This window comes from Aythya fuligula, chromosome 1, assembly GCF_009819795.1.
Source record: "Aythya fuligula isolate bAytFul2 chromosome 1, bAytFul2.pri, whole genome shotgun sequence".
Taxonomy (NCBI): domain Eukaryota; kingdom Metazoa; phylum Chordata; class Aves; order Anseriformes; family Anatidae; genus Aythya; species Aythya fuligula.
Genome location: NC_045559.1, coordinates 69929310 through 69955511, shown reverse-complemented (window position 1 = coordinate 69955511; position 26202 = coordinate 69929310). Strand labels below are relative to the sequence as shown.

At 38.5% G+C, this 26202-nt stretch overlaps 1 protein-coding gene across 1 annotated transcript; it reads left to right on the top strand.

Moving 5' to 3' along the window:
- The first annotated feature begins 1271 nt into the window (after positions 1-1271).
- MRPS35 (mitochondrial ribosomal protein S35) lies at positions 1272-25706 on the top strand. The gene is given in 11 exon segments (XM_032207332.1): positions 1272-1615; positions 3235-3278; positions 4165-4332; positions 4851-4911; positions 7252-7391; positions 9710-9819; positions 11284-11353; positions 25198-25265; positions 25267-25324; positions 25326-25386; positions 25389-25706. Coding segments are annotated over 11 exon segments (984 nt in total). The 5' UTR covers positions 1272-1485; the 3' UTR covers positions 25463-25706.
- Positions 25707-26202: the final 496 nt, after the last annotated feature.

The following is a 26202-nucleotide window of genomic DNA, read 5'->3' as shown; positions in this document are numbered from 1 at the left end:
GGGATACAAGTATATTGCTACACAAAAGAAACCAGAAACAACAGCAAAAAACCTGCTCTAATGCATCCGCACCCAGCAGGTTCTGAGAAGCAGAAAAACACCTGAAATTTAAGTAATCTAGCCATTTACAGGTTGATTTACAGATATGACAGTGTGATCATTTGCTTTCCAGTTTGAACTACCACAGGGCAGAACCCAATCACATTTTGTTGAAGGAACAATTGATTTCTGAAGGACTGCTATGAAACAATAGTTTATCGTGGCTGGGCACGTGTCCTTTACAGTCCCAAACACTCGGAAGTTGTGCATGGCGCTTTCTGATTGCACCATTGGGAAGAAACTCATCCTCTCTAAAAGCAAATGATTTCAAATTCTGCTCCAACACAGTAATAAAGCGGTTTCAATTACAGGAGTAGCTGAAGGAGCCTGTCCTCACAGATTGCTGAAGCTGTTAGTTGCCTCCATCCTGCTTACAGGCTTGTGGTGCTGGTGGTAGCTGCATTTACATCTGACCTATCTCATCCCACATTGCTGACATCTGCTTTTTAATTCCATTTTCATGTATCTCCGCAGCTGCTTGTGCCTGTGTTACCTCTCTTCTCTGGTGAAGGGCCTGGAACACAAGTCCTATGACATGGAGCTGAGGGAACTGGGGTTGTTTAGTCTGGAGGAGGCTCAGGGGAGACCTTATTGCCCTCTCCAACTACCTGAAAGGAAGGTGTGGGGAGCTGGGGGTTGGCCTCTTCTCACAGATAACTAACTAGTGATAGGACTAGAGGGAATGGCCTCAAGTTGCTCCAGGGAAGGTTCAGGTTAGAAATGAGGAGACATTTCTTCTCAGTGAGAGCACTCAGGCATTGGAACGGGTTGCCTAGGGAGGTGGTGGAGTCACCTTAACTGGGGGTGTTTAAGGAAAGGTTGGACATGGTGCTTGGGGACATGGTTTAGTGGGTGATGTTGGTAGTAGGGGGTTGGTTGGACCAGATGATCTTGAAGGTCATTTCCAACCTTAGTGATTCTAGGATTCTATGATTCCTCTGCTTTGGACACAAAGACACACAAGGACACAGAAAAGATCATATGAAGGCGCTGAGAAGGTATATATAGCTGCTTATGAGATGGAGAAACTGCCTTCGGCAAGAAACGCGAGCCGAGATGCAGCCCAGCACCCCTGGGCCAGAGAACCGCTGGTGCTAGGACAGAGGTGGCGCTAAGACGGCAGATGCCAGTAGAGAAGCCGAGATGATTACAGAGGGTGACCCCACTTCGCTTTCCTTACCCTTTCCCCCTCCCTCCTCCCCCTTCTCCAGAAGGGATAAAAACTCTTTTCAGCGCTTTATCAAGCATTTCCTCCCTGCTCCTTCGTCCCCTCCCCTTTATGGGCAGGAAACCCCACACAGAACGCTCTCCAGCTATCTTGGCCCGCGGCAGCCTCCGTGCCGCTGGGAGGAACGGGGGCGCTCTGCGGGCGCAGAGCTCCCTAAGATGGCGGTGGCGGCGGCACTGGTAGGGCCGGGCCCGCGGGCCGTGCTTGCCCGCTGCTGCCGGGCGGCCGGGCTGGCGGCTTACTCCTCCGTGCCCGCCGGCAGCACGGGGGAAGGCCAGCAACGGGAAGGTGAGGGCGGGGGGCGGCTCTCGGGCTGCGCCTGCTTCGCGTTTGCAAGCGAGGTGTTGTGTTCTTGTTACAGCTGCAGTGCGTTGTCTGAGTGTGTTCTGAGCGGCGGTGCCATGGGTTGCCGAGGGACGTCTGCGTTTGCTGTGTTTGCCCAAGCTGGGCGGTTTTGCTTGTTCTGAGCCCAGATGGGTCCAAACGCGCGGCACGCTGCTGGGCAGGGTTGTACCAGCAAGGTACAGCCTTCGAGGCTGCGTGGACGTCTGCTGTGTGCAGGCTCAGGAGGCCAGGCTACCGAGAGGGCCTTTGGGTGCTGTCAGGTGGTGAGCCTCAGGGCGCTGTAGGAGTAAAAAATGGCCTAAGTCGGAAATCTTTGTAACAGAATATGATCGGTACGAGTGAAGTGTGTCTGTGGGCGAATGCACCGCAAAAAAATAAGGGGTAATAAGAGGTAAAGGAACTCCAGCTGAGCTGTTGCAGAGACCTGTATGTGTTTTTTGTTTTAGATTTCTGTATAGCAAGAAGAGGAAGAACAGAATTAGGTCCATAAAACATGCAGATAAGGAAGACAAAAGAACTGTCAAATTCAGGAGTTTTTCCTGAGACTTATGAGGGTTAGGGGTGTAAAACAAATTAACAGGTCAATGAGAACAAAAGCATCCACTCATAAACTCCGTTCAGTGATTTTTGCTAAATAAGCACTGCATAGTAATGTGATAGCTATGCAGGACAGCAACAATACATTAAATTTACTCTCTCTCTCCCCACACCCCCACCCCCAATAGCTGAAAACAAATTTAATTTGTATGGGTACTATAGAATACGCTTTAAGTATTTTAAAAAAGCACTGCAAATCATTATTTTGTGTGCGTGTGTTTGAAGACAAGAAAGTGAAGATTTCTGTTTATACCAAAAATCCAGTGGGATTTGGTGGCTTCTGTATTTCTGTGAATCCCTTCCCATAGATCCAACTGATGGCCATTGATTTAAAAAAAAAAAAAAAAAAAAAAAAGAGCCTAATGGTTCAGGCCTGCTAAAAGAGAGTAAACTTTGTGTTACTGTATGCTGCTTCTTCTCTGTGTTCGCTCAATATGCACAATGAGCAATGTAAAATGGCAGAAAAGAAACTCATCAGTATGTTCCCCATATAAAATTCAAAAAGAAAAACAGTACAATGTGTTAGCTTGAAACTTGAAATTGTTGTTGACGTGTTTCTAGGATAAACTCAATCTGACTGAATGGCTTCAAAGCCTTTATTATCTTAAGTTACAAAACAAGTGAGCAATCTGAGTATGTGATCTTCCCCTTCTTCCATATAAAGGCAAGGAAACAAAATCTTTGAAAAGCTTCTTATTTCCACAGAAAGATTACTCTGCACTATTAAGGACATCTGGCTTATTTCTCATGTCCTGATTTGAAAAATGTTTATCAGGAGGTGTTGTTGTTGTTTGTTTCTTTTGTCTGTAGCAATATAGAGATTTGGAATTACTTAAGAGTATTAATAGATATTGTTTTGGTAAAAGGAAAAAAAAAAAGCATGCTGATTACATTATATTTTTTTTTTTCCAGAAAACCATATAATAGTTTGTAATGAAAAATATTCCTTTTAATTTTTCTTCCAGCTTCAATAAGGAGAAGAGGCAGGACATCGCAGTTTGTAAGATCGGTAAGAACTGACACTATTTGCAGCTAACTCAGTGGTGTCTGAGAAACTAGTCTAAGCTGTAAACTTTAATAGTTTCTACAGGAACACCTTCAAAACAAGGTGAAATAATCCAATGTGATGAAATTCCAGAACGCACGCCTAACTTCTTTAATCTCCTAGCTGTCTTCAGTCTGCATTCTTAAAAACAAAACAAACAAACAAAAAAAAACTAACATGTATCAAGGTCTTAAAAGTAGTATATAGCTGCATTTAAAAGAAAACCAAAAATCTTAATTTTGTTTTCAGTATGAATTTGCAGGATTTGAAAAGTGGTAATGTGATATGATTTTAAAGGCAAGTAGTAAAAGTGGACCAGGTGTAAATTTTTGTTCCGTTAACTTCCAAGTGTAGATGTAATGATACAGTAAAGCAGTCAGACCAGCTGAATGAGTATGTCTGTTTCTAGACTGATATACTATGTCTATGCCCTTCTAGATTAAAAAAAAAACGGAGGGGGGGCTTTGGGAAAAGAAACGATGGTGCTTTATTTTATTTCTTTAAAGAGCTAATTTCTCTCTCGACTATGAAATACTGGTTTGATTCCACCCTCCTTCAATTTAACACAGCACAAGATAATGGCCAAATCTTCTTCCTAAGCATTTCTGAAATAAATGCAGTTTTATTATTTATATTGAGACAGGGAGGCCTGCCACCTGAATCTTGAGAGGCTGTCCTTTAAAAATTCCATTGGAAATGAACACTAATGTTTGATATTAAGGCGTGTTTTGAAATTCTTAGTGATGGGACTTCCTGAAAATATTATTTTAATAACTTCTTGTGTGTGTGTGTTCTTGCTGTCTCACAAAACCGCATCTCTCCTATCAACTTCCATAATTTTGTTTGTTAGCATGCACCTCCCAGAACTGAGAGAATGGCTGTCAACCAGGACTGGAGCAGTGTTTATCCAACAGCAGCTGCATTTAAAGCTGCATCTGTGCCTCTCCCGATTAGAATGGGTTACCCAGTAAAGAGAGGTGTACCTCCACCAAAAGAAGGCAACTTAGAGCTTATAAAGGTAAGCCACATTGAACTGGTATGTTTTAACTTTGAGAATTGTTGTTCATTAAGACTGCACTGCTTTGACTGGAATATTTTTCACAGAATCACAGAATCGTCTAGGTTGGACTAGGTGATCTTGAAGGTCTCTTCCAACCTCTGACCTAACACTAACCAGTCCTCCACTAAACCATATCACTAAGCTCTACATCTAAACTATCTACATCTATTTTATTGGGTAATGTTTTCTATAAAAAGTAGAATATTATTCTAGTTAGATAGTAGCAAACCTAAGAAAGAAATACAAGTGAGCCAAATCAGCAGACTTGGCTGGGGTTATCATGCCTATGACTTTTATAACTGGGTTTAAGTCTTATGCTAAATGAGACTTGAGGAGAGCCTTCTTACCTTAATTTTATATTTAATGTATTGAATTACGTTAACAAATGTTGAAAGTGTAATCAGATTTCAGTAATACCCCTTTTATTTATGAACAAAATGCTGTTATTTTGGTAACTTTTAGTATGTCTATTCTAGATTCCCAATTTTTTGCATCTTACTCCTCCTGCAATTAAGAAACACTGTGCAGCTCTCAAAGGTGAGGATTTGGTTTTTAGTTGTTTTCTTTATCTTTTTTTTTTTTTTTTTTTTGGGGGGGGGAGGGGCATTGTTTAAAACAATGTCTGGTGCTTTTAAGACAATTCAAAGTGTAATTGTGTGACGGAGTAGGAAGTGAGATATGATCCACCGCTGAAGCTGGTTATTCATCAGGCTTTGGTTAGTCTTGTACTTTGGTTTTGCTTCATTAAAGTCATACAGGTGATGGGCAGGTAAGTCTTGTGAGGTTTCCAGTATACCAGTGAGACTATTAGGTAAAGTGCTTGTAGTGAAGAATTCATAGTTTAGAGTCTTAAGGAAAATGAATGATGGATATGATTCAGTTCTGAGAAGATTAAAGCCTGGTTTAATCACGGCTAATGGGCAGTCATTCTGGTATGCATTTAAAAAATGACATTAATAAAAGAGAGACTGTGTGACAGCAAGGTATGCAGGGGAGATAGAGGATTCAGTGAAGAACAAGAGCACGTCTGCCAGCTAGCCATTTAAGAGAACTAGATGTGGAAGCTAGTGTATGGAGGAGGTGATAAGAGAGATGTCTTGAATTGCCTGTATACAGATGTACACAGCATAGGAAACGGAAGGAATTAGAAGTCTGAGGAGTCAGAAACAGAGGGAAAGCTTGCTTGACTGAGATGCAGTGTGAAGAGTGAGCTGACTTGTGCCAAAAAGTACAGTTTGGATGCAGACCTTTGCTATGAAGATGGGTGGCAAGCTGGCTGAGATTTTGAGAATCAGTATCAGAGGACGCCAAGAAGGATGTATGGGTGGGCATCTTCCAAACTGGCTAATTACGAGGAGGAAGTGGATGAACGTTTCTTGAAACAGATTAAAAAACCCTCACAGTTACAAGCCTTAATTCATGGGGAACTGCAGCCATCTAAACATGTCCTGGAAGTGTAACAGAATGGGACAGAAACAACCAAGGAGACTTCTGGGGTACATTTATAGATAATATTTTGATGCAAATCCTGGTCAGACTGACCATGGGAAAGTTCTGTTGCATGTGCAGATAAGGAAGAGCTGGTTGGGGATGTGAAAGCTGCTGGCAGTCCTTGGTTGTGAAAAATGATGAGGTTCAAGATTCTGACAGAAGTAAGGAAGGCAAGTAGCATATTGACATCAATTTATTGATGCAAATTATCTGCCAGTTGATGAGGAGAGGTGATCTGAATTCATCGTTCACAGACAAGGAAGAATGGTCGCATACATGACAGCCTTGGTAATAGTGGTCATGGAACTGTGGAGTTAAAAATCCTGAGAGATGTGTGCAAAACAGACAGTGGAATTACAGCCAGGGCTTCAGGAGAATGGTTTTGCCTGCTCAGTAGTTTTGGCAGATCTTATGGGAGACTGTCCTGGCGGGGCAAAGTGGACAAGGAGAGCTGGTGGATGTTCAAGGACAGTCTTGTTAAAGCACAAGAATGGTCCATTCTAGTCAGCAGGACTTTGAGCAAGTATGTTAGAAGGACAGTATGGGTGAGCAGGGAACTCCTGAGTGACCTAAGGTGCAAAAATGAAAAACACAGAAAGTGGAAGCAAGTACAGATAGCCAAGGAGGAAGAGGATATTTTTCCTTGACAAAGGAAACAGGACAAGAGGGAAGATGCAGGCAACTAACTGCAGGTCAGTCAGCCTTACTGCAGTCTTTGGAAGGTTATGAAGGAAACTCTACTGTAAGCGACGTGCTTCCAAGTATGTGGAAAATGTGCATTACAAAAAGCTGGATGATGACAGAGAGCAATACTTCAGCAAGATTTCAGATAATTACAAACTGGGGGTAGAGAGGGGGTAATGGGCAAAACAGGTGACACAGCTGCCATTCAGAGAGATGTCAACATGCAGAAAAAATTCTGCTGGTGAGACCCTCATGAAGTTAAGCAAAGACAACTATAAAGTCTTGGGTCTGGGATGGAATAACTCATGTAGCTGTACAGGCTGCAGGGGAGCATATGGCTAGAAAACAGCTTAGCAGAAAAGGACGTGTGGGGCCCAGCAAGCTTTTGAAAGTTGAGCATGAAATGTTGAAGCAATGAAGGCTAACTGCATGTTGGGTTGTACTAACAAGAGAATAACCAGCACATTTAGGATTTTTGTTCCCCCCACTTCATTTGGAACATGAGACTACAGTTGGAGTGCTGTGTCCGGTTCTGAGAAACCCAGTACAAATAAGACTTTTGAGATACTGGAGCAAGTCTAGCAGAGACCCTGTCATTATCTGAATGAGTATGGTTTCATTTAAAAACTACTTCTAAAACATATATTACAATAAGTTTGAGGGGGAAAAAAATACGTTACTTGTTTTCCTTTTATTTTACAGATTTCTGCACTGAATGGCCAAGTGCTTTGAACAGCGATGAGAAATGTGAACAGCATTTTCCTGTTGAAATTGAGACAGTGGATTATGTTTCTGCAGGGACATCTATTCGTAATCCCAAAGCAAGAGTGGTGACTCTAAGAGTAAGTAGTACTCTGGTAAACACCAACCTTTGTTTTAAAAAGCCAAATGCTTGGCTTTCTTTTCAAAAACATTTACAAGTATGATACTTTGTAAGGGAGTATGGGAAATAGTTCCTTGAATATCCAGAAAAAGTAGTGGTGAATTTCATATTGCAGCACGTTAAAATTGAGGTTTTAGTGATATGGATATGTATTTATAAATGAAGATTGAGCTCTGATATAGGCAAAATAGCATACATTCTGAAAAATCAGCTTTTCCGTATGTAGACGCTTGTAAGTTATCACTTAGTGTGGGGCTGCATGCTTCACTGAAAATATCACCAACTTTTTCTGAAGAGATCTTTTTTTCTTTTGGTGAGAAATCTCAGTCAAATTATACCTGAGGTCTGAGGACCTTGGTTTTGGCTTTGACTTTTCATCATTGTCCATGGCTGTTACACTGCATGTACTCAGAGAATTATTATATCAGAAGTTGTTTCATTGACTACAGCACCAGTAGTTGACTGGTGCTGTAGTTATGGGGATCTCAAGTAACCATTGTCTAAACAAGTATTTAGTCTTTCATGATACTGTTGATTCAGTCTATTGTGACTTATGATGCTTAATATTAATTTGCTAGAATATGATGGAGACAAATCTGGAATCAGTAGTTTGTCCAAAACCATACTAAATATTTAATTACTAACTTGAAATGGCAAAATGTGGGGGACGAGACGGTAGTGTTAGGAACAGAAGGTTAAGATCCAAAGGGAAAAGGAGAGTGTGTTTTCTAATTCTGCTTTATACTTGCCCTGCAGAACTGGAAAATCTTTTCTGCTACCTGTTTACTTGTTCTAACTGTCATATTTGTAGATGCATATCTGTATTAACGAATAGTGTTCTTTTATACATTTTTGGTACAGCTAAACCCATGATAATAATATCAGGGAAGAATAACTTTAAAAATCTAGGAAGCAGTGGTTGTGAAAAATTGAATTTGTGAATTGTGTGTACATACATTGTGGATTTTTTTCTTGTTTTTTGATGAGGGATGGCCCTAACTCTATACTTTAGTCATGTTTAGTACTAACCCAGGTAAAGCAAGCTAGTATTTCTTGTTTCAGTATCAGCTGGAATTGACTTGTGAAAATTGATTATTTGCAGTTTTTCCTAAGCTGCTGCTGATGATAAGGAAGAAGAGCCTCAATAGGCTTCTTTGCATTGCTTTTTTTTTTTAAACACTAATAATTATTTCAAAGGTGGTCTAAATTGAATTTTTGCTTTTGTGCTGAGTTATGACATAATTAGAGCATCTCTAGATTTCTTTGTTTTTAAATATGAATTAGAAATATGTCACCCTAAGCCTGTTTGTGATTTTCTTTTTTTTTTTTTCTGATTTGGTGAATGAAATTGTTTTGTCAGATAAAGCAAACTAATGCTGGAGATCTGGGTTGGTGTTTTTCAGTGTGCTGAAACATCCTATTAAGTTCAGAAGTCATGATCGTAATGTTGTATGTTTGTCACAGAGCTGTGTCTGAAACCCATTGGAGCATTATTTCTTTACGTGAATATTAGACAACGTTAAAGTATTTCTCAAAAACTCAGCAATTTGTGTGAGCATTGCCAGACAGCAGTGAGGGCAGGCTGTTCTGAAAGCGAAGGCGATACAGAAGCAGCAAAGCAAGCAGGGAAGTGACCTCCCCAAAAGGATGCAGTTACTACATGGGCAAGGCAGTAGAACTGGCCTGGTAATAGTCACCTTGTCCATTTGATGGTCCAGTAAGCACCTGACAAGTCTGTTGTGATAAGGCAAGCTTGAGGTCAAAAAGGGACCGGGATTAAGTGTGGTGACAATACCCAGAGTCAGTCAACAGTTTAATTAAATCCATAGAGATGCAGTACGAGTGAGGTCAGGCCAGTGAGTTAAAGATGTTGGTCAGGATCTGGATCAGTGAAGGCCATGGCCAGGCGCAGGCATAGCTGCATTGTGGCTCAGGCAAAGACTCAGTCTTGAGTGTCTCAGCTTAAACACAGCTTCTGTATGAAGCTACAAATGAAACTGACAGCTTTTTTCTTATGAAAGAAGTTTAAGTAGAAATATTCCATCTCAGCTTCTCTGAGAAGAAATGTATTAATTGAATATTCAGATTTATACATGCCTTGTATTGAAAAGCTTTTGACTAGTGATATAATTGTAAGAAATTCTGTAAGTGCATATTTAATAGCTATATTTTTAATTCCTGATAAAAGATATGCCTAACCATATCTCAAAATATTTTTCAGGGTGAAGAGATTGAATTTCTCCAAATAATTCAAAGTATTTTCTCTTGTATTCTAAGGTTAAACTATCTAACCTGAATTTGGATGACCATGCAAAGAAGAAGCTTATTAAACTTGTAGGAGAGCGGTACTGCAAGGATACAGATATACTCACTATTACAACAGACAGGTATGGTTGCAGAAAGGAAAAAAATGCCGTTAGCAATGGCTGCAGTAAAGAAAGCATAGTATCTCTTCTGGGTATATCAGTTAATTTTAATGTCTTTGCAACTTGCGTCTTTGTGTTTTTTTGTCTTTTCCCAGGCTAAAATATATATTTAGATGTACCAATACTCCTATTCATGTGTTAAAAATTTAATGGACAGATTACATAATGTGAAACCTAATATATGCTTAATATTATAATACACATGTTATAAGATTATAGTAATATTAATATTATAAGATATATATTACCATAGACAGTCTAATCCATTGTAAGTCAGTACTACTACTGAAAGGATTTCTCCTGAAGGTATAAAGATGGAAAAACAAAAGGAATTTTTTAATCAGTTTCTGTCCTTGATCTAGTTCACTGCAGGGCTTCTGGAGCTGACCAGAGGGAAAGCAGAGAGGAGAAAGGGAAGTAGGAATGCTCCTCTTAGTAGTAGCAATGCCAATAACGGTCCTCTGAGTAGCAGTGCCAATTTTTGTCTAATTAAACTCATTATACAGCTATAAAATCATTTGGGATTACTGGTGTAGGTCTCTTCTGTTTAGAATTGAACTGAATTCTGTTGACTTTGCTTGCTATTTGATTCCTTGGTGAGCTAGTAAGCAATACCTGGGAAATTATGTTGCATGCAGGACAAATAGTCTCCTAAGTCTGAATGCAAGGGTTTTCTTCTGTGCTTGCTATCAGTCTCTCTAGAAAAGAGAGAGAGGAGCTCTTGCTTATCAAAAAGATGTGAAACAAAACAGCCTGCTGGAAGAAGTGTGTGTGAGGGGAAAAAAGACAAGAGCTTATTGGACATCAACATAAGGAAGAGATTAATGTCATCAAAGTCTCAGCAGTTGATTATGATGACTAATTTTAAGAAATACCGTGTTTCTGTAGTGCTGTATCTTATCCCAACACATTTTTACTTGTGATTTTGTTTTGACATACAGCTACATGCATGGACTTAAACTCTTCTTCTTAAGTTAATTGACTAGATCTTCTGATCTGAACTATATCTAATGGATTTTTTCACTGTCTTCCTCCCTTCGGGTCTGGCAGAAAAATTGAGATTTTTAGGCTGTACATATTGATGTATGTTGTGTTCAACTTTGGCTATCTCTGGTAGAGGGCAAAGTGCAATCCAAGATAGGTTAATGTGGTTTTTAATGGTTCCTGAAGATCTTTAAGTTTTTTTTTTTGTACGTTTTCCTTCAGACTTGCAGATGCTCATTCTTCCATGTCCTTAATAGTCATGCTTCTATTGTGATGTTAGTCTTGGTTATGTGTAATTCAGAAATGTATGTGAATGAAACACACATTCCTGTAATACATGTATTTCCTAGGTTACAGATCAGAAAATTTGGTAGATCTAGTATTTTGTTCAAAAGTGATTTGGTTTCAGAAATGCTAGCTTTGTTTATATATTTTTTTCAGGTGCCCACTAAGAAGACAGAACTATGATTATGGAATACACCTCCTCACAGTTTTGTACCATGAATCTTGGGTAAGCAGTTGGGAAAAATCTCCCACATGTTGTTGCTCTCAGTCCCTTCATCCCTTTCTCCTACCTTCCTCACATCTTCATAAAATAAACATTAATTGAAACTTGTGAAAAGTTCTGTGACTGCGCACAACTTAGGACAAATTATGCCAGACTCTTCCTCTTACCTACCACCTTTCTTCAAATTCAGTGGAGATGTTTGAATATTCAACAGTCATCTTAGACTTAATTTCTCTAACTTTACCAATGCTATGTTGTTTCTTGTATATGTTGTATGTTCTGTTGTATGTATGTATATGTTCTAATACATAGAATGCTATATCAGAAAGTTTAAAATTTTTGGAAGTAAACTTTCCTTGGAAGGCATAAGCTTTGAATTTATCTGAACTAGCAAAGCAAGCTGATTCAAATTAAGTTTCACAAGCAACTGAATATCACATTTGTCATAATGTTGTCTGTTTGCTGGAATAGATTCACTAGGAGAAGAGCGTTGATGTGTGTGAAAGTATGTATGTAAATCAGGCTGAAAAAGAAACCGGTATAGAGAGGCATGGTAGTTAGAGGAAGGATCTGTAAACATGTTTGTAGTACAGTTTTTATTGGACTCAACAAAAAAGAAAGACCTTGAAGCAAAAGCATATGAGGAAGCATCTTGAAGTATCTGGGAATTACTGGATGTGTTCTAGCTTTAGTAACTAGAAAAATGTTACTATTGAGGAAGAAAACAAAGCAGACACACATGAACAAAATACAGTCAAGATTAGATACTGTATGTTAAAATCTTTATGGTCTAGAAGATGTTGATTCCCAGTAGCTAAGCAGATTGAAATTGTTTTTGTTTTCTTTAGTGTCTTACCTGGACAGTGAAATAATACACTGGAAAAAATAAACCTTGTGACTTATTTCTTCATAGTTTACTTCTTTTCTGAAGTTAGTTAATTTCTGACCTTAGTACTTCCTTTCTAACAATGAGCCTAAAACTGACTCAAAGTGTAGCAGAAAACACCCTCATTCTTAGGATTCTTTTAGTTTGGCAACATGCTGGGCTGCCTGTGCATGGTATTCAAATAGAAATCAGGTGATTCCAGAGAAATGGTGTACTCTGTGATTGTCACTTCTTGCCTATGCGTTTGATAAAATGACCAGCTTTAAAGATAAACAAGTCTATTTAAAGAAGCAGAAGGGCTTATTTTCAACATGGAAGTTATAAAAACTGAAATACAATGTAGTGTCTAGATCTTGTCCAATTCCAAAATCTTCTATGTATTGTACAGTCTATCTTTTCTTGGAATTTTCCTGGTCTGTAGTAAACTGTAGCTGCAATTTGGAAGTGTTCTGCATCTTAAATACTCTCTCAAATTTTTTCTCAAGCCGGAAGGAGTGAGGACTGAAACTCCCTTTCGGATCTTTGTTTTTGCTCAGAAAAGGGATGCCATGCTGATCTGTTAGTTTTAGGGTTTCGTTGTGTCATGGTTAGTGTCCTGAATATAAATAAAGTTATTGCATCTCTTTACTAAAATATTTATTCCAAAATGAATACATTGTAAACTCTTCTGTAATCACTCAGTATAGGATGTATTTGGATTTTTTTCAAGTAGTTCATCTTGTTAATTGTTATATAAGTGAAATAACTAACATAGAGGTATTAAAGACACTATTCCAATTTATTGATATTTCATTACATTTCTTAGGATTACATTTCTTAGGTAGTCCTCTCAAAATAGTAAAACATCTTCAGACCTTAGCTCTTTTACAGTGATTTTTTTAGATTTCTCTGTTATGATGCACTCTTTAAGTTGTAGCTGATTAGTTAAGAAAATTCAAACTTACTATTTTCAGTTGTTAGTATTTGAATTAAATGTAGGTATTTAATATTTTGAGGAATTACTGTTCTTGATTTTGATCATTATAGTGATGACTGGAAATAAGGAGGTTGAGCTGTATCTTCTGCTCATTAGAAGTTTCCTTGACCATGTTTGGAATGGTAGAGTACATCAAATGTAACTCAACTTATGCTAACATCTTAAAAAATTTGTTTGCCTTATTTCAAGTGCTTTGTACACACGGATGTCTTTTTTCTGAACAGCATTACATTGCATTACAAATCTTAAATTAGAGAGAGATCGGTTTCCAGTATTTAACAATGGCAAGAAAGCTAGACACCACTCTCTTTATTAATTCCAGGCAGCCACCACATCTGTCCTTTGCTCTAGCATTACTTAGTGATAGAAGACAGGGCTATATGATATTGCTTTGGTAGTGTTCAGTATGTATTGAATACACACAAGTCTCTTTCCCTTTATTACCTTCAGCTTCCATGTTAATATTTGATGAGCTCATCAATCAGTTGTAATTGTCTTTGATTTCCATGAAAAATTGATGATCTGCTGTGACATGTTTTGTTTTGTTTTGTTTTTTCCATGATCACTGGTAATCCCTTTTAATAATTTGCTGAAAGATAGTTTGGATGCATTTTGTAAACCATATGCAAACAATCTGTGGTTTGTTTTAATCTGTGTGAACTTCAAATACTGGGGGCTGGGGAGAACTAGCTTTCCACGTAGACAGTAACATCAATCCCATTTACAGAACTAATTGCAAGACTGACTTTCCCAGCAGAGTGCCACACTGTGGTTTTCATGCATGTGCTTTATGGAATTAAATAAAAAGATGAAAGGAGTGTTCCATTCTTGCTGAGTGAAAGCAATGCTGATGGCATGTAAATTGTGCTGTTAATCCTGAAAATTTTGCCTGCTATCTCTAAAACATGGCATAACTCTATAATTTATAGTGGTCTCTGGATTCTGTGAACCAGCAATCATGTAAATATATTAAAAAGAAAAATCATCTGCTGATATACATCAGGAAGTTGGATTTTCAAGTGTAATTACCTTTTGAATTGCCACTGATTCTTTTATTATGGTTATAAAATAGAGCACCAAACCAGAGCAACCGGTTTAGGAATCCTGAAACCTATTTTAAAAGAAAGTCTGTGGGTTTGTTGGGTATGTAGTGAACTACATGCTATATACCGCTCTGTTTTGTAGAGAGAGGCGTTTCCAGCAGGAAGTTGCTCTTAAAGTAATGAGTATGAAGAGTTTAGCTCTGGTTTGTCTGTCTTTGCATATATGTGCTTAGAAGGCAGAATTCACCATTGTGTCTCAACAGTATCCTTTGTAGTACAACTTTTCTAGTATGGTCTTCCACTCTTAGCTTCAATTAAAATCAAGGGCATCCACATCTCAGCAATTCTGTTTGTAGAGCAGGTAGAGTTTGGATGGAATTATTTTGGAAGAATCCTAGTTGTAGTGTGTTTACAGCTGAAATATGCACTAAGTCTGAGACAGAAAGGAAAGAGGGAAAATTATCAACAATGTGTACTGCTCATCCTCAGAGCATGGTTAAGAATATGGTTAAAAATAGTGTTTTTTTTTCTTGCTTTGGGATTTGGAGAAGGGAGCTTGTTTGCATTTAAATAAATGAATAAAAGGTTATCCAAACAAATTGGCTAGCTGGTTTCTGAGAAGTACCACAGCCAAAGTGAAGGAAGCATGAAGATTGGTTAGTGCACTGAAATAAGCATTTTTCTCCTCTAACTTGTTAGCAGTTAATGGATGATGCAAGAAAACAGTAGCCAAATAGTGAAAGGCTCTGAAGATACCACAGAATCATAGAATATCCTGTATTTTAAGGGGCTTATGTGCATCATCAAGTCCAACTCTTGGCTTTACACAGGACCACCTAAAAAAATCTGACAGTGTTTGAGAGCATTGTCCAAACGTTTCTTGAACTCCAGCACTGTTACCACAGTAACAGTCACAGTTAGGTGCTGTTACCACTCCTCTGGGGAGCCTGTTCCAGTGCCTGACCACCGTCTTGGTGAAGAACCTCTTTCATCCAACCTGAGCCTTTGACACAGCTCTATGCTGTTCCCTTGGGTTCTGTTGCTGATCACCAGCAAGAAGAGATCAGCGCCTACCCCTCCATCCCCCCTCATAAGGAAGCTGTAGGCTGTGATGAGGCTTTCCTTCTCTGGCCTGAACAATCCAGGTGACTTCAGCTGTTCCTCATATGTCTTGCCCTCTACACCCTCCACCATCTTTGTAGCCCATCTCTAGACACAGTCCAATAGTTACGTCTTATATTGTGGTGCTCAAAACTGCACATTGTACTCAAAGTGAGGCTGCACCAGCGCAGAGTAGAAAGGGACGTTCACTTCCCTCAACTGGCGAGCAATGTTGTGCTTGATGCACCCCAGGATATGTTTGTCCCTCTTGGCTGCCAGGGCACACTGACTCATGTTCAATCTGCTGTCAGCCAAAACTTCCAGATCCCTTTCCACCCTCTCCAAGTCAGTACATATAGCCATGGTTCCCCTGTCCCAAGTTCAGAATACAGCACTTGCTCTTGTTAAACTTTATATTGTTTGTGCTTGCCCAGCTCTCTGATTTGTCAAGATGTCTCTGCAAGACGTCTCCACCCTTGATGGAGTCAACAGCTCTTCTCAATTTTGCTGTCATCTGCAAACTTAGTTAGAATACTATACCTTCAAGTCCAGCATCCAAGTCTTTTATGAAAACATCAAAGAGAATTGCCCATAAAATGGAGCTCTGGGAAACCCATGTAGTGATTTGCCATCAGCCTGGTGTAACCCCATGTACTGTAACCTTTTAAGCCTGATACATCAGCTAACTGTTCACCCATTGTAGTATGTGTTTATCTGTATGCTGGACATTTTGTCCAGAAGGATATTATGAGAAGCAGTATTGAAGGCATTACAGAAGTTCAAAAAGATTACATCACTTGGTTTCCCTTGGTCAACTATGTGGGTGACCATGTTGTAAAAGGAAACTTCATCACCATCATTGGTGTTGAAGACGGAGGCAAAGAGAGCTTTAAGTATCTCTGTTTTAGTCTATGTTCCTGTATCGTGACAGTCCTCATAAAGAAATGGACCAATGTTTTTTCTGGTCCTCCTGCTGCTGTTAACATACCTTTTTTTTTTAAAAACAAAAACAAAAAAACCAAACTTTTATTGCTCCCTACAGTACTGGTGAGCTTCAACTGTAATTGAACTGTTTTGCATGGATTTTTCTCGCTGCAATGGTGAGAAGCATTTCTGTAGTCCTCCCAAGTTGCCCAATCTTGTTTCCAGTGGCCATGTACTTTATTTTTTTCAACTTAAGTTCCAGAACTTCTGCTGGCTTGCCTGACTTCTGACATTTTGGAATTGCCTATTCTGTGCTCTGGAGAAGTGATGCTTAAAAATTGTCCTGCATTGATAGACCCCAGTGTCTTCCAAAGCCCTTTCCCAGGGGACCTTTACTAACTAGTACTGTGAAGTCTGTTCTCCCCAAATCCAGAGTTGAAGTTCTTGTAGCAGTTTACCTCCTATCATTGAAGGTTTTAAATTCAGCTACTTTGTGGTTGCTATGGCCAAGATGGTCAGCAATCACCACTTCACCCGTGAGACCGCTGTTCACAAGCAATAGATGCAAGAGTATACGTTTCCTAGTTGTCTCTGTTAGTTCATGTACCAAGAAGTTATCTGTGACTGAACCAAGGTTTTTAGCTCATCTTACTTGTTCTTCATGCCATGTGCGTTGGTGTAGAAATATTTCAAATGTGCTTTGTTGTACCCAGCACCTTCATGAGCAGACTGAAGGATCTCAGTAGTACACAGTTGCTCAAGTTTTGGCGTGCTGTCCCATACCTTAGCAGCAGTGGGCCCGGTTTTATTCTTTTCCTCCAAATATAAAGCTTTGTTGATCAGCCCTTATAATCCCTGTGCAAAAGTCCTTTTCCCCCACTGGAAAAAATGTGTAACCTGTCAGGCATCAGCAGGCCTGGTGTTGTGTAGGCCATCCCATATGCTGGAGGATATTGTCAGGTGGAGAGGATCTTGCAGGAAAATTCAGGCATATTTTACAAGTTTGAGAGCTCCCTTTTTTGAATGCATAGAGAAGGAACTAAAACGAAGGAAAACTTTACTGGATTTTGTGTGGGGGTAAGTTTTAGAGGAAAAAGCAGAGTTAACACTGAGAGAGAAGAGAGGGGAAACGAGTAGAAAGACTGCTGGTAAGTGTTAAGATAAAGAAGCTGACAAAGGTGACAGGAGTGCAAAAAAAAGTCCATTCATGGCCTGGGAATAGAGAAGGTAGCTAAGGCTGTATGATTACTTTTAGGGAAAGTGGGATACTACTGGGTAGCCTTTGGGCTATAAACCCTAGTGATTAGTAGTTTTAAAAGAGTATTGCATTTGAAACTGTCCTCTCTTTCCTGTCTCTTGTTTTCACATGTAAGCATAAGCAATGGACTTCAGCAAAATCTTGCTAAAGCTGAGGGCATTCAGGACTTTTCAGGGTTGTGCTATGACTTTATGAAAACATAATGCAGTGTTACCAATTGGCATTTAATCTGTATTTAGACAACTAGAAACCCTTTATTTGGAAGCAGGAAATGTGATGATTTTTTCATTATTTAGTAGACATCCATGTAATTAATAGTGTAGCCCTTACTATTGGCAAGGGGTATCTTGCTTTTTTCTGGCAGTCCTTGTTACTTTCTGGCAGGCAGGATTGCTTGCTTGCTTATTTTAATAGAGGAAGTGAAGGATGAGAGGAGGAAAAAAGTGGATTAATTGTCTGGTCCATGACCTATGTTTATTATCATGGTTTCAAATGAAATGCATGGTAATGTAGCTATTAATAATAAAGCTATTGGAAGTTGTTCAAAATACTGGCAGCACACTGGTGGATTGATAGGTGTTGCTTGGTAACTATTCTGGGTTTATGTGGGAAGGTTTTGGTAGCAGGAGGGCTGCAGGGGAGGCCTTCGTGAGAAGTATAGAACCTGCTTCAAGTTAGGTAAGAGCCAGTTCCACACAGCTCCAAAAGGAACCCAGCCAAGCCAATAAGTGATGTTGGTTGCACCTCCATGAGAGCAGACTTAAGAAAGGGGGAAAAACTGCTGCAAAAGAGTAGCTGGGAGAGAGGAGTGAGAACCAGCCCTTCAGCCCCCAAAGTCAGTGCAGCAGGAGGTGCTCCAGGCACGCAGCAGCAGTTTCCCTGCAGCCTGTGCAGAGGCCCCTGGTGGAGCAGGCTGTCCCCCTGCAGCCCATGGGTGCCACATGGAACAGATCTCCACGCTGCAGCCCATGGAGGAGCCCCTGGTGGAGCAGGTGGATGTGGCCTGGAGGAGGCTGCGGCCCATGGAGAGCCCCCACAGGAGCAGGCCCTGGGCCGGAGCTGCAGCCCATGGAAAGGAGTCCATGCAGGAGCAGGGAGTCTGGGGGGAGCTGTTGCCCACCTGTGGGGGGCCGTGCTGGAGCAGTTTGCTCCTGGGGGATGGTACGGAGCCATGTGGGAGCGGCTCTTGAAGAGCTGTAGCCTGTGGGAAGTCCCTGCAGGCTCACGTTGGGAAGGTCGGCATCCCGTGGAAAGTAGCAGTTGAGATACAGCATTAGGGACTGACTGCAGTCCCCATTCCCTTGCACTGCTCAGGGAGAGGACGTAGAAGAGGGTGAGTATTTTTAGAGAGGGAAGGTGTTTGTTTTTAGTTTCTCGCTGTTCTAGCTTTTTAGTGTTAGGCAATAAATTATATTAATCTCCCTATGCTGAGTCTGTTTTGCCCGTGATGATAATTGTTGAAGGATGTCCCAGTCCTAATCTCACCCCTTGAGCCGTTCCCTTCATATTTTCTCCCCCTTTCCCTTTGAGGAAGGGGAGCGAGAGAGCAGTTGTGGTGTTCAGCTGCCCATCAGGGTAAAACCACCACAGTAAGACAGCGTGCTGATTTTTGAGAGGGATCTGAACAGGGGGAGCAGTACTTGCATCTGCAAGTCCTACTGCATTCTTGGTTCAACCATTCATATTACAGGTTGGCTAATGAGGTTGTCTAAATCTAATAAAGAGCTCAATTTCTTTGGAATCCGTTACCTAAAAAGGTGCTGAAGTAGCAAAAAATACGCCATCAGATTCCAGGCTGATGCATTTGGCAGCTTGATTTTGGTAAATGCAGGTAGATGTCAGACACGTGAGTCCAGTTACCTTTAAAACATTCAGATTTGAAAAGCAAATTCACTATTTTAAAAATACTTTTGATCTAAAAATGTTTTAATGCTTTGAGATCTTCATGTTTAATGACTTTCAGGCTGTTAATAAAATGTTTGTGTTTTTATTAGCTTTTAGAACTTATTCAGTAGATATCTGACTTGCACCATCTGGCAAGGAATCAAACTTGTTTGGGACTTTCCTTTTTAAATTTTAAAGTCCTTTAAAAAAAACTCCATGGGATTATTTAAAATTCCTTTAAAATTCCTTTGGATTTTTCTTTTTAAAATTTAAATTCCTTTTAAAATTACTTCCTAGGATTATGCCTGGAGTGAATTCTCCAAATGAAAGGTTGAGATATGTTAGGTAGATTGTTAAACAGCAGCTCAAACAGTTGTATTTTTGCTGCTTTACATGATGGTACTTCTTGTATACTGTAACAGCAGCTCTTAAAAACTTAATGCATTTTAATGGTATTCAGTTGTTTTTAAAGAGTAGTAGATTGCTGCCCTCCAGTGGTTGAAAATAGCATAAACTGATTTCTTTGCACTCAGCTGGGATTAATATTTTATTAATAAAAAGTAAAATTGTGTTATGAGTTTAAAGTAGGAGGGAATGCCAAGTGAGCAGACAGTTAAATTTCCAATAAGGAAAACCATTAATAGTAGTTTATAAATGGAAGGGATCTGAAAAAGATAGAGTGAAAAGGAAATAAAACAGAGTTGTTTTAAATCAGTCGAGACTACAGAAAGTTGCAGCAATATAACGAGGTCCTGCTCCACATGATTTTCAACATATACAAATACAAGTTGATGCAGCATGGAGGAATCATCCTGCATTACACAGACCTGGTAAGATAATTAGTAAAAAGTTGCCCTTTCATTTTCTATTCTCCAGTGTACCTCTTAAGTAAAATGTGTAGTGTGACAAGAAAAGGAGGGCTGTAACCCAGTGATTGTACCTGTACATGTACCTGAGAGAGAAGGATACTGAGCTCTGGACACTGTTTAGTATCACTGAAGACTTCTTAGTGTAAATTTCCTGTCTTTTAGAATAACGAAGTGTGATATAATTACGTCCTTCGTACAATAGTGTTCCTTCAATACCATACCTTATATATAGTACAAATAACACAACCTGATGCTGAGGTGAGGGTGATCTCTAATGTTGTGATACTTAAAAAGATACTTACAGATAAAGGTACTTACTTTGTTTTCAAAAGTATATCATATTTTATTATGCACTCACCAATGATCAAAATCTAATAACTTGCAAAGAGTCTATCATTATTGTCAGTCAGAAAAGATAAAGTTAGGTAGCATAATAGATTTTCAATTTAATAAACTCTCTTTGAATATCTGAACTAAAATATTTAAAATCAAATGAAAGAAATATACTATCAGGAAATATGCATTGCAGTGAAAAAAGTTAAACTACTTTGCTTGGAACCACAGGGGATGAACACTGAAGCAAACATTTATCATGAAGCCAAAGTTGAAACAAAGCTGTAGCTTGCAGTGGTTGAATTAAAAATTGTCTACGTAATATTTCTGACTTTATAGAAGTCTGTTGCATTATTTTCAGCCCAGGAAAGTTGTTACTGTTTTTTGAAGAGGTAGTCTAGATTATGGTGACTACTGGAGACTCAAAGTTAGTGGCAGAATCAGAGATGAAGTCTATTGAATTTCATAAAGTATGGAACTATCTCTTACATCCACTTTTATTTTTTGAGGCAAAGTTCTGTTGTTCTACTCTTTCCTATCTGCTTATTCTCCTTTTTTTATTTTACACTTGTCCCTTACTGAAATCTTTAGTACTCACAGTCTTCCTCCAAATTTTCCTTGATACTCTAGAGGTCCTTTCTGCCTTGTGCCATTGCTGCATTATAGAGAATACTTTCGTGAGCTCCGACCAAAGTATTTTAACCTATTCTGTGTCACCAAGCAAATAAAAAATAAATAAAATTGTGTCCAATCTCTTCACATACAAACATGTCTTGCCCTATTTACAAATTTACAGTGATATTTATTCGTAAATTGCCAACTTAATACTGCACTTCAGTGCTGTAATATCTCTAAAAATATACATATCTATTTTGGCAACTCCTCTTTGGCTAAGAGGTATCCAGTAATTTGGAGCATCCTAGCATTTCTTACCTGAAAATCTGAAATCTGTGATTATTGTACCACAGAGGTTTTTGTTTTGTTTTGTTATATCCATTCAGTACTAAGGAAGAAGTATATTATATCCAGCCTATATAGAATTTGAAATGTCACTTTCAATTTAGGAAATCTCCTCCTTTCAAATAAAATCCCACTGCAATACTTGTTCTTTGCTAAACAGCATTATTTTTTAAACTGTCCAAAATGTCAACTGTCAATTGACTAGAATGCGTCATGTTTTTATTTTTATTTTTTTTTAATATGTGTGCCAAATACAATTTCAGTTGAAATGTCTTCCCCAAAAGAAACACCAGAGAAGTAACAATACTAAACCCCCATGTGGCTGCGACAAAGTTTAGGAAGGATAAGCTGGCAGAAAAACCACGACACAGTGAAAAGCATACTGAAGTGATCAAAAATGATTTCCTATTTTTCTATAAAGTTTCAGTTTGTATTGATGCTTCTTAGGTAATGACTCTTATGTAAAAAGCAGTTTCATTGGCTGGAGTACAAATGGAGTATATATGCTGTGTCAGCACATCAGATTAAGCCTTCATTTTGGGAGGTTTACAAACCTTTCCAGTGCTTAAACTGTAGCACAGCAGATTTGCTTAGATATAAATAGAAATAAATTCTTACTCTGTTTATGACATCGGTATTTATGTATTTGCATTAGGAAGTATATTTTGTTTAGCAGTAGGTTTAACTCCTTTGATTTTTAGATGAAAAGGTGTTTGTTTTGTTGTGGTCACCTTCCCTCCCAAATTCTAATCGGAAGTTATAATGAGAGAAAGTTGAAGTTACCAGCTGAGTGCATTATCAGTCAGGCTGGTTAATATTTACTGAGATACTGTGTTCTGTGTGATAGAATGAAGCAATTGCTTTTAGTTGATTTTATAAAGAAATATTTATTCATGAATTTTAACCCAGTTCCTAAAGTGTGGATTCTCAAAATATGTTACACACCTTCACACCTATATTCCAGTTCTCATTGTTTTATTCTTGTTTACTACATTCTTACTAACATTTTAAATTTGCAGGGAACAAAAATACCTAACTAATAAAAGTCAGAGTGGAGACCTCCTTTTCAAAGGTTCTTTCTTTGTCTTATTTTTCTTCATAACACCTTAGACTGAGACTACAACATTTGCAGTATTTCCACGATTCAGAGTTCATGGGTACTGGTCTACCTCGTGTGCTTTTTCAAATGAAAATATACTTCACTTTTTTTTTCCCCTCTCGCAATAAATCTGGTTTGAAAAGGTATTTAAGTTTCACTCAATACATTCAGCTTGCAAAAATCTGGATTCTGTTCAGTTTCCTGTTTGTGATGTATGTCTGGACCTGTGTACAGCAGGATAACTTTTCATTTTGAGGCATGGCCACCAACATAGCAGTAGTGGATACAAGCTGCTTGTAGTAGGGCTGGGGAACAGATTTTGAAATCTCCCCCTACCATCAAATCACTTCCTGGCTCCCTTATCCCCCCAGAAGTCAGATTTTGTTTTAAATCCATTTTGATACACCATTCTGCTGGGAAAGATCCAAGGAAGAAATACTTTGTGTTGTCGTTTTTTTCTTGTGTGTGTGTGTGTGTTTTTTTTTTTGTGTGTTCTGTAGCTCAAAAGAGTCAGGGAAACTGTTAATCTGTTTATCAGCATGCATCTTTGAAATCCCAGAAGTAACTTGTGGAGCAATAGAGATAAATGTAATAACTGTGGTTAGTACTTGTTGTCTCCTCTATAACTTGAAGGCATTTAAAAGCCTTACAGTGATCTTTTGTTTGAACTTCAAACTTGACTCTGGCAAATGGTCCAGAGACTAACCAGGGGTGATATCCATATTCCTTTACTCTTGAGAAACCCAATCCCTGTGAGAGAAGTTTTGCTTTAAAAAATGTCTTGGATGCCATTGTGCAGGTAAATGGGGGATATGTAAAATAGGATGTCATTCTTAACTTTAAGAATGTGTCAGTGTCCATTTTGATTCCTGTTATTTTTCAAACATACAAGGAATAACTTACTAACTTGCTCTACTACTGTTTTAGCAATAAGCAGTAGACTAGACTAGAGTATGTCCTTTATTTTCCCTCTAGAAAATGAAGTTCTTTACTTCTGTGTTGTATTGTGTCCAGGTTTTAATGTCAGTCATATGAGCCTTTAGTAATGTTAATTACTGTTTCTGACTAACATTTGGACTCTGTTTTAAAAGACAAGAGATTCCATTCACCAGATGCAGCATTTATTGAAGTATTTTTAAATTCAGATAGACAGACCCAAGCGCACAGGGTTATAGGTAGTAAAACAATTCTCAGGCATTAATTAAACTTTGTTAAATATTACGATTCAGCTGCAAAAGCCTTGTTGACTAATGGACAGGATAGTTCATTAAATAAAGAAATCTCCTGTGATTGTCAAGTTTATTTGAATTCTGCAGTCATGTGTCAGTAATGAGAGTTAGTTGTTACTAGCATAGCAGAGCTAAAATTTACTGAAGAACCCTTTATGGCAAGGGATTAAAAAAAAAAAAAAACAACAAAAGAGCAGACCAAACACAAAATGCTATGAATGCTTTAGTAGAATAGTTCTTTAAGCTTACTTCTAGAGAGATAAGCTTTTGATTTATACAACAAACTACGTAAGGAAAAACATGACACCAAAAAAAAGTACATCAATTTGTGATTCTTACATAGTTGGAAAAAAGATAATGTCAGCATTGTTTACATTAATAATACACAATTACTTATTTGTATATTTTTAAAATATGTAAGTATACCAACTATCTACATATACATATTTGCAAGTGTGCCAATAAAATGAAATTAAAACAGCACGTTATGACATTGAAACGTCCCTTAAATAGCAGGAGGTCCACTAAATTAGGGAAATGTTTAGATACAAAATTTACTCTAAGTATCAACTGCCTAAGCCACGTATTTACAGGCACTAGGATGATGTCTTGTGTACTCAACTTCTGATCCTGTCTAATCTGCAATGACAATTAGGTCTTAAAAAAAAAAAAAGCACCTTGTGGATAGAGATACTTTGGAGGAGCAGTGTTTTGCAGGAAGAGGAAATGGATTAATTGCTGGTGTTTTTCCTTATGGAGTCACAATTTAAACATTTCCCAAATGCTGAAGGATTGCTCTCTCTCATCATAGGTTACTTGGTATGAACTGTTTCAGTTGGCATATTATAGCCATGTAAACATACCAAAATCATATGCTAGGACAATAATAGCTAGGTGACTATTTAGAAAGCTTGAGAATTTAGATTGACTTAAATTTACTACTTCTAGAACCTTTTTTTATTATTCATTATGTATATATAATCCATAAAGTTTTCTTCTCATTCGGGACTGGTCTTGTTATATCTGTCAGCTATATAAATAACTTGGTAAGTGGGAGGGAAGAAACTCACTGTGCACAGAAAACGTATGGTGTATGGGCATCTCTTTGAACTCTGAGGCTGGAGTTACAAGGACTTATACTTCAGAGGACAAATGTCTTCCAGAATAGAAGGTTGTGTGTTGTTTTTTATAAGTGAATTGGAATGAGAGGGAAATGTTTCTACAAATTACTATAGCTTGTTTCAGTTTTCAGTAGCCTTTAAAATAAGGTGTATTTTTCTTTCAGAAAACAGAGATGTGGGAGAGTGAGAAGACTGAAGAAGACATGGAGGAGTATATCTGGGAAATAGCTGCTCTCAGAAAATGCCCTGGATACACTACTTCGAATAAAAGCCACAGAGAATGTTAGTAATTGTAGCTAAGGAGGAGCTGCTTGCATCTGAAGTAGTTAAGAATTACAGAAACTCTGTAACTGCACTAAAAATGAAGGTGAAACAGAAAGTAACATGTCTCAGTATAAGGAATCTGTGAAGAAATTGTTAAATATATAAGCATTAACATGAAAGATTCTGCAGGTACATCTGATTATTATAGACATATTAAACTATAGTTAATAGCTCTGTATGATATGGATATGTAATTATTTGGAACCTTAACCAAAGCTATGAAACTTGATGATAAATTCATTTTAAAAGTAGTCAGATATTTCTTTATTGTTGGATTTTCTTGTAAACATAATTTTTCTGTTCATGAATCTTGTTCTTTGAATAAACTATATTTGAGTCATATTGGGAACTTGAACAATTCTATTCTGTGCTTTCCTTAGCATGGGAGATCCAGGCACAGTTCTGTATTTAATCACATTCTGACTTCTCACACAACTTCTTGGCATATAGTTTAAACAGTTTTCAAAACAATAAAATGACTTAGGCTCCAAGTTCCATTAACCTTGAGGCTTTTAGTTAAGAGATTTTAAAGTTTCTAAATGTTTTCCAATGTCACTCAGTATTTTTTCTACCTCTGCGCCCCATCTGTTAAGTAAAGGTAGTGTTCCATGAGTTTTAACTGTTGGAGAGGTGTTGAAGTATGCTGAGTGGTGAGTACTATGCTGAGTTGGTGAGTACTGAGGTGAGTACATTGCCTAAATACAAATGGACTGAGTCTTTGTACATGATGCGTGCTGAGTATTTTCTTGAGCGTACCCAGGTTTGGCAAGGAAAAAAAAAGTAGCTTCCCCACTCTGCTGTGAAGCACAGAGGAGGAAATAAATGGATGCTTATATTTGGTAATT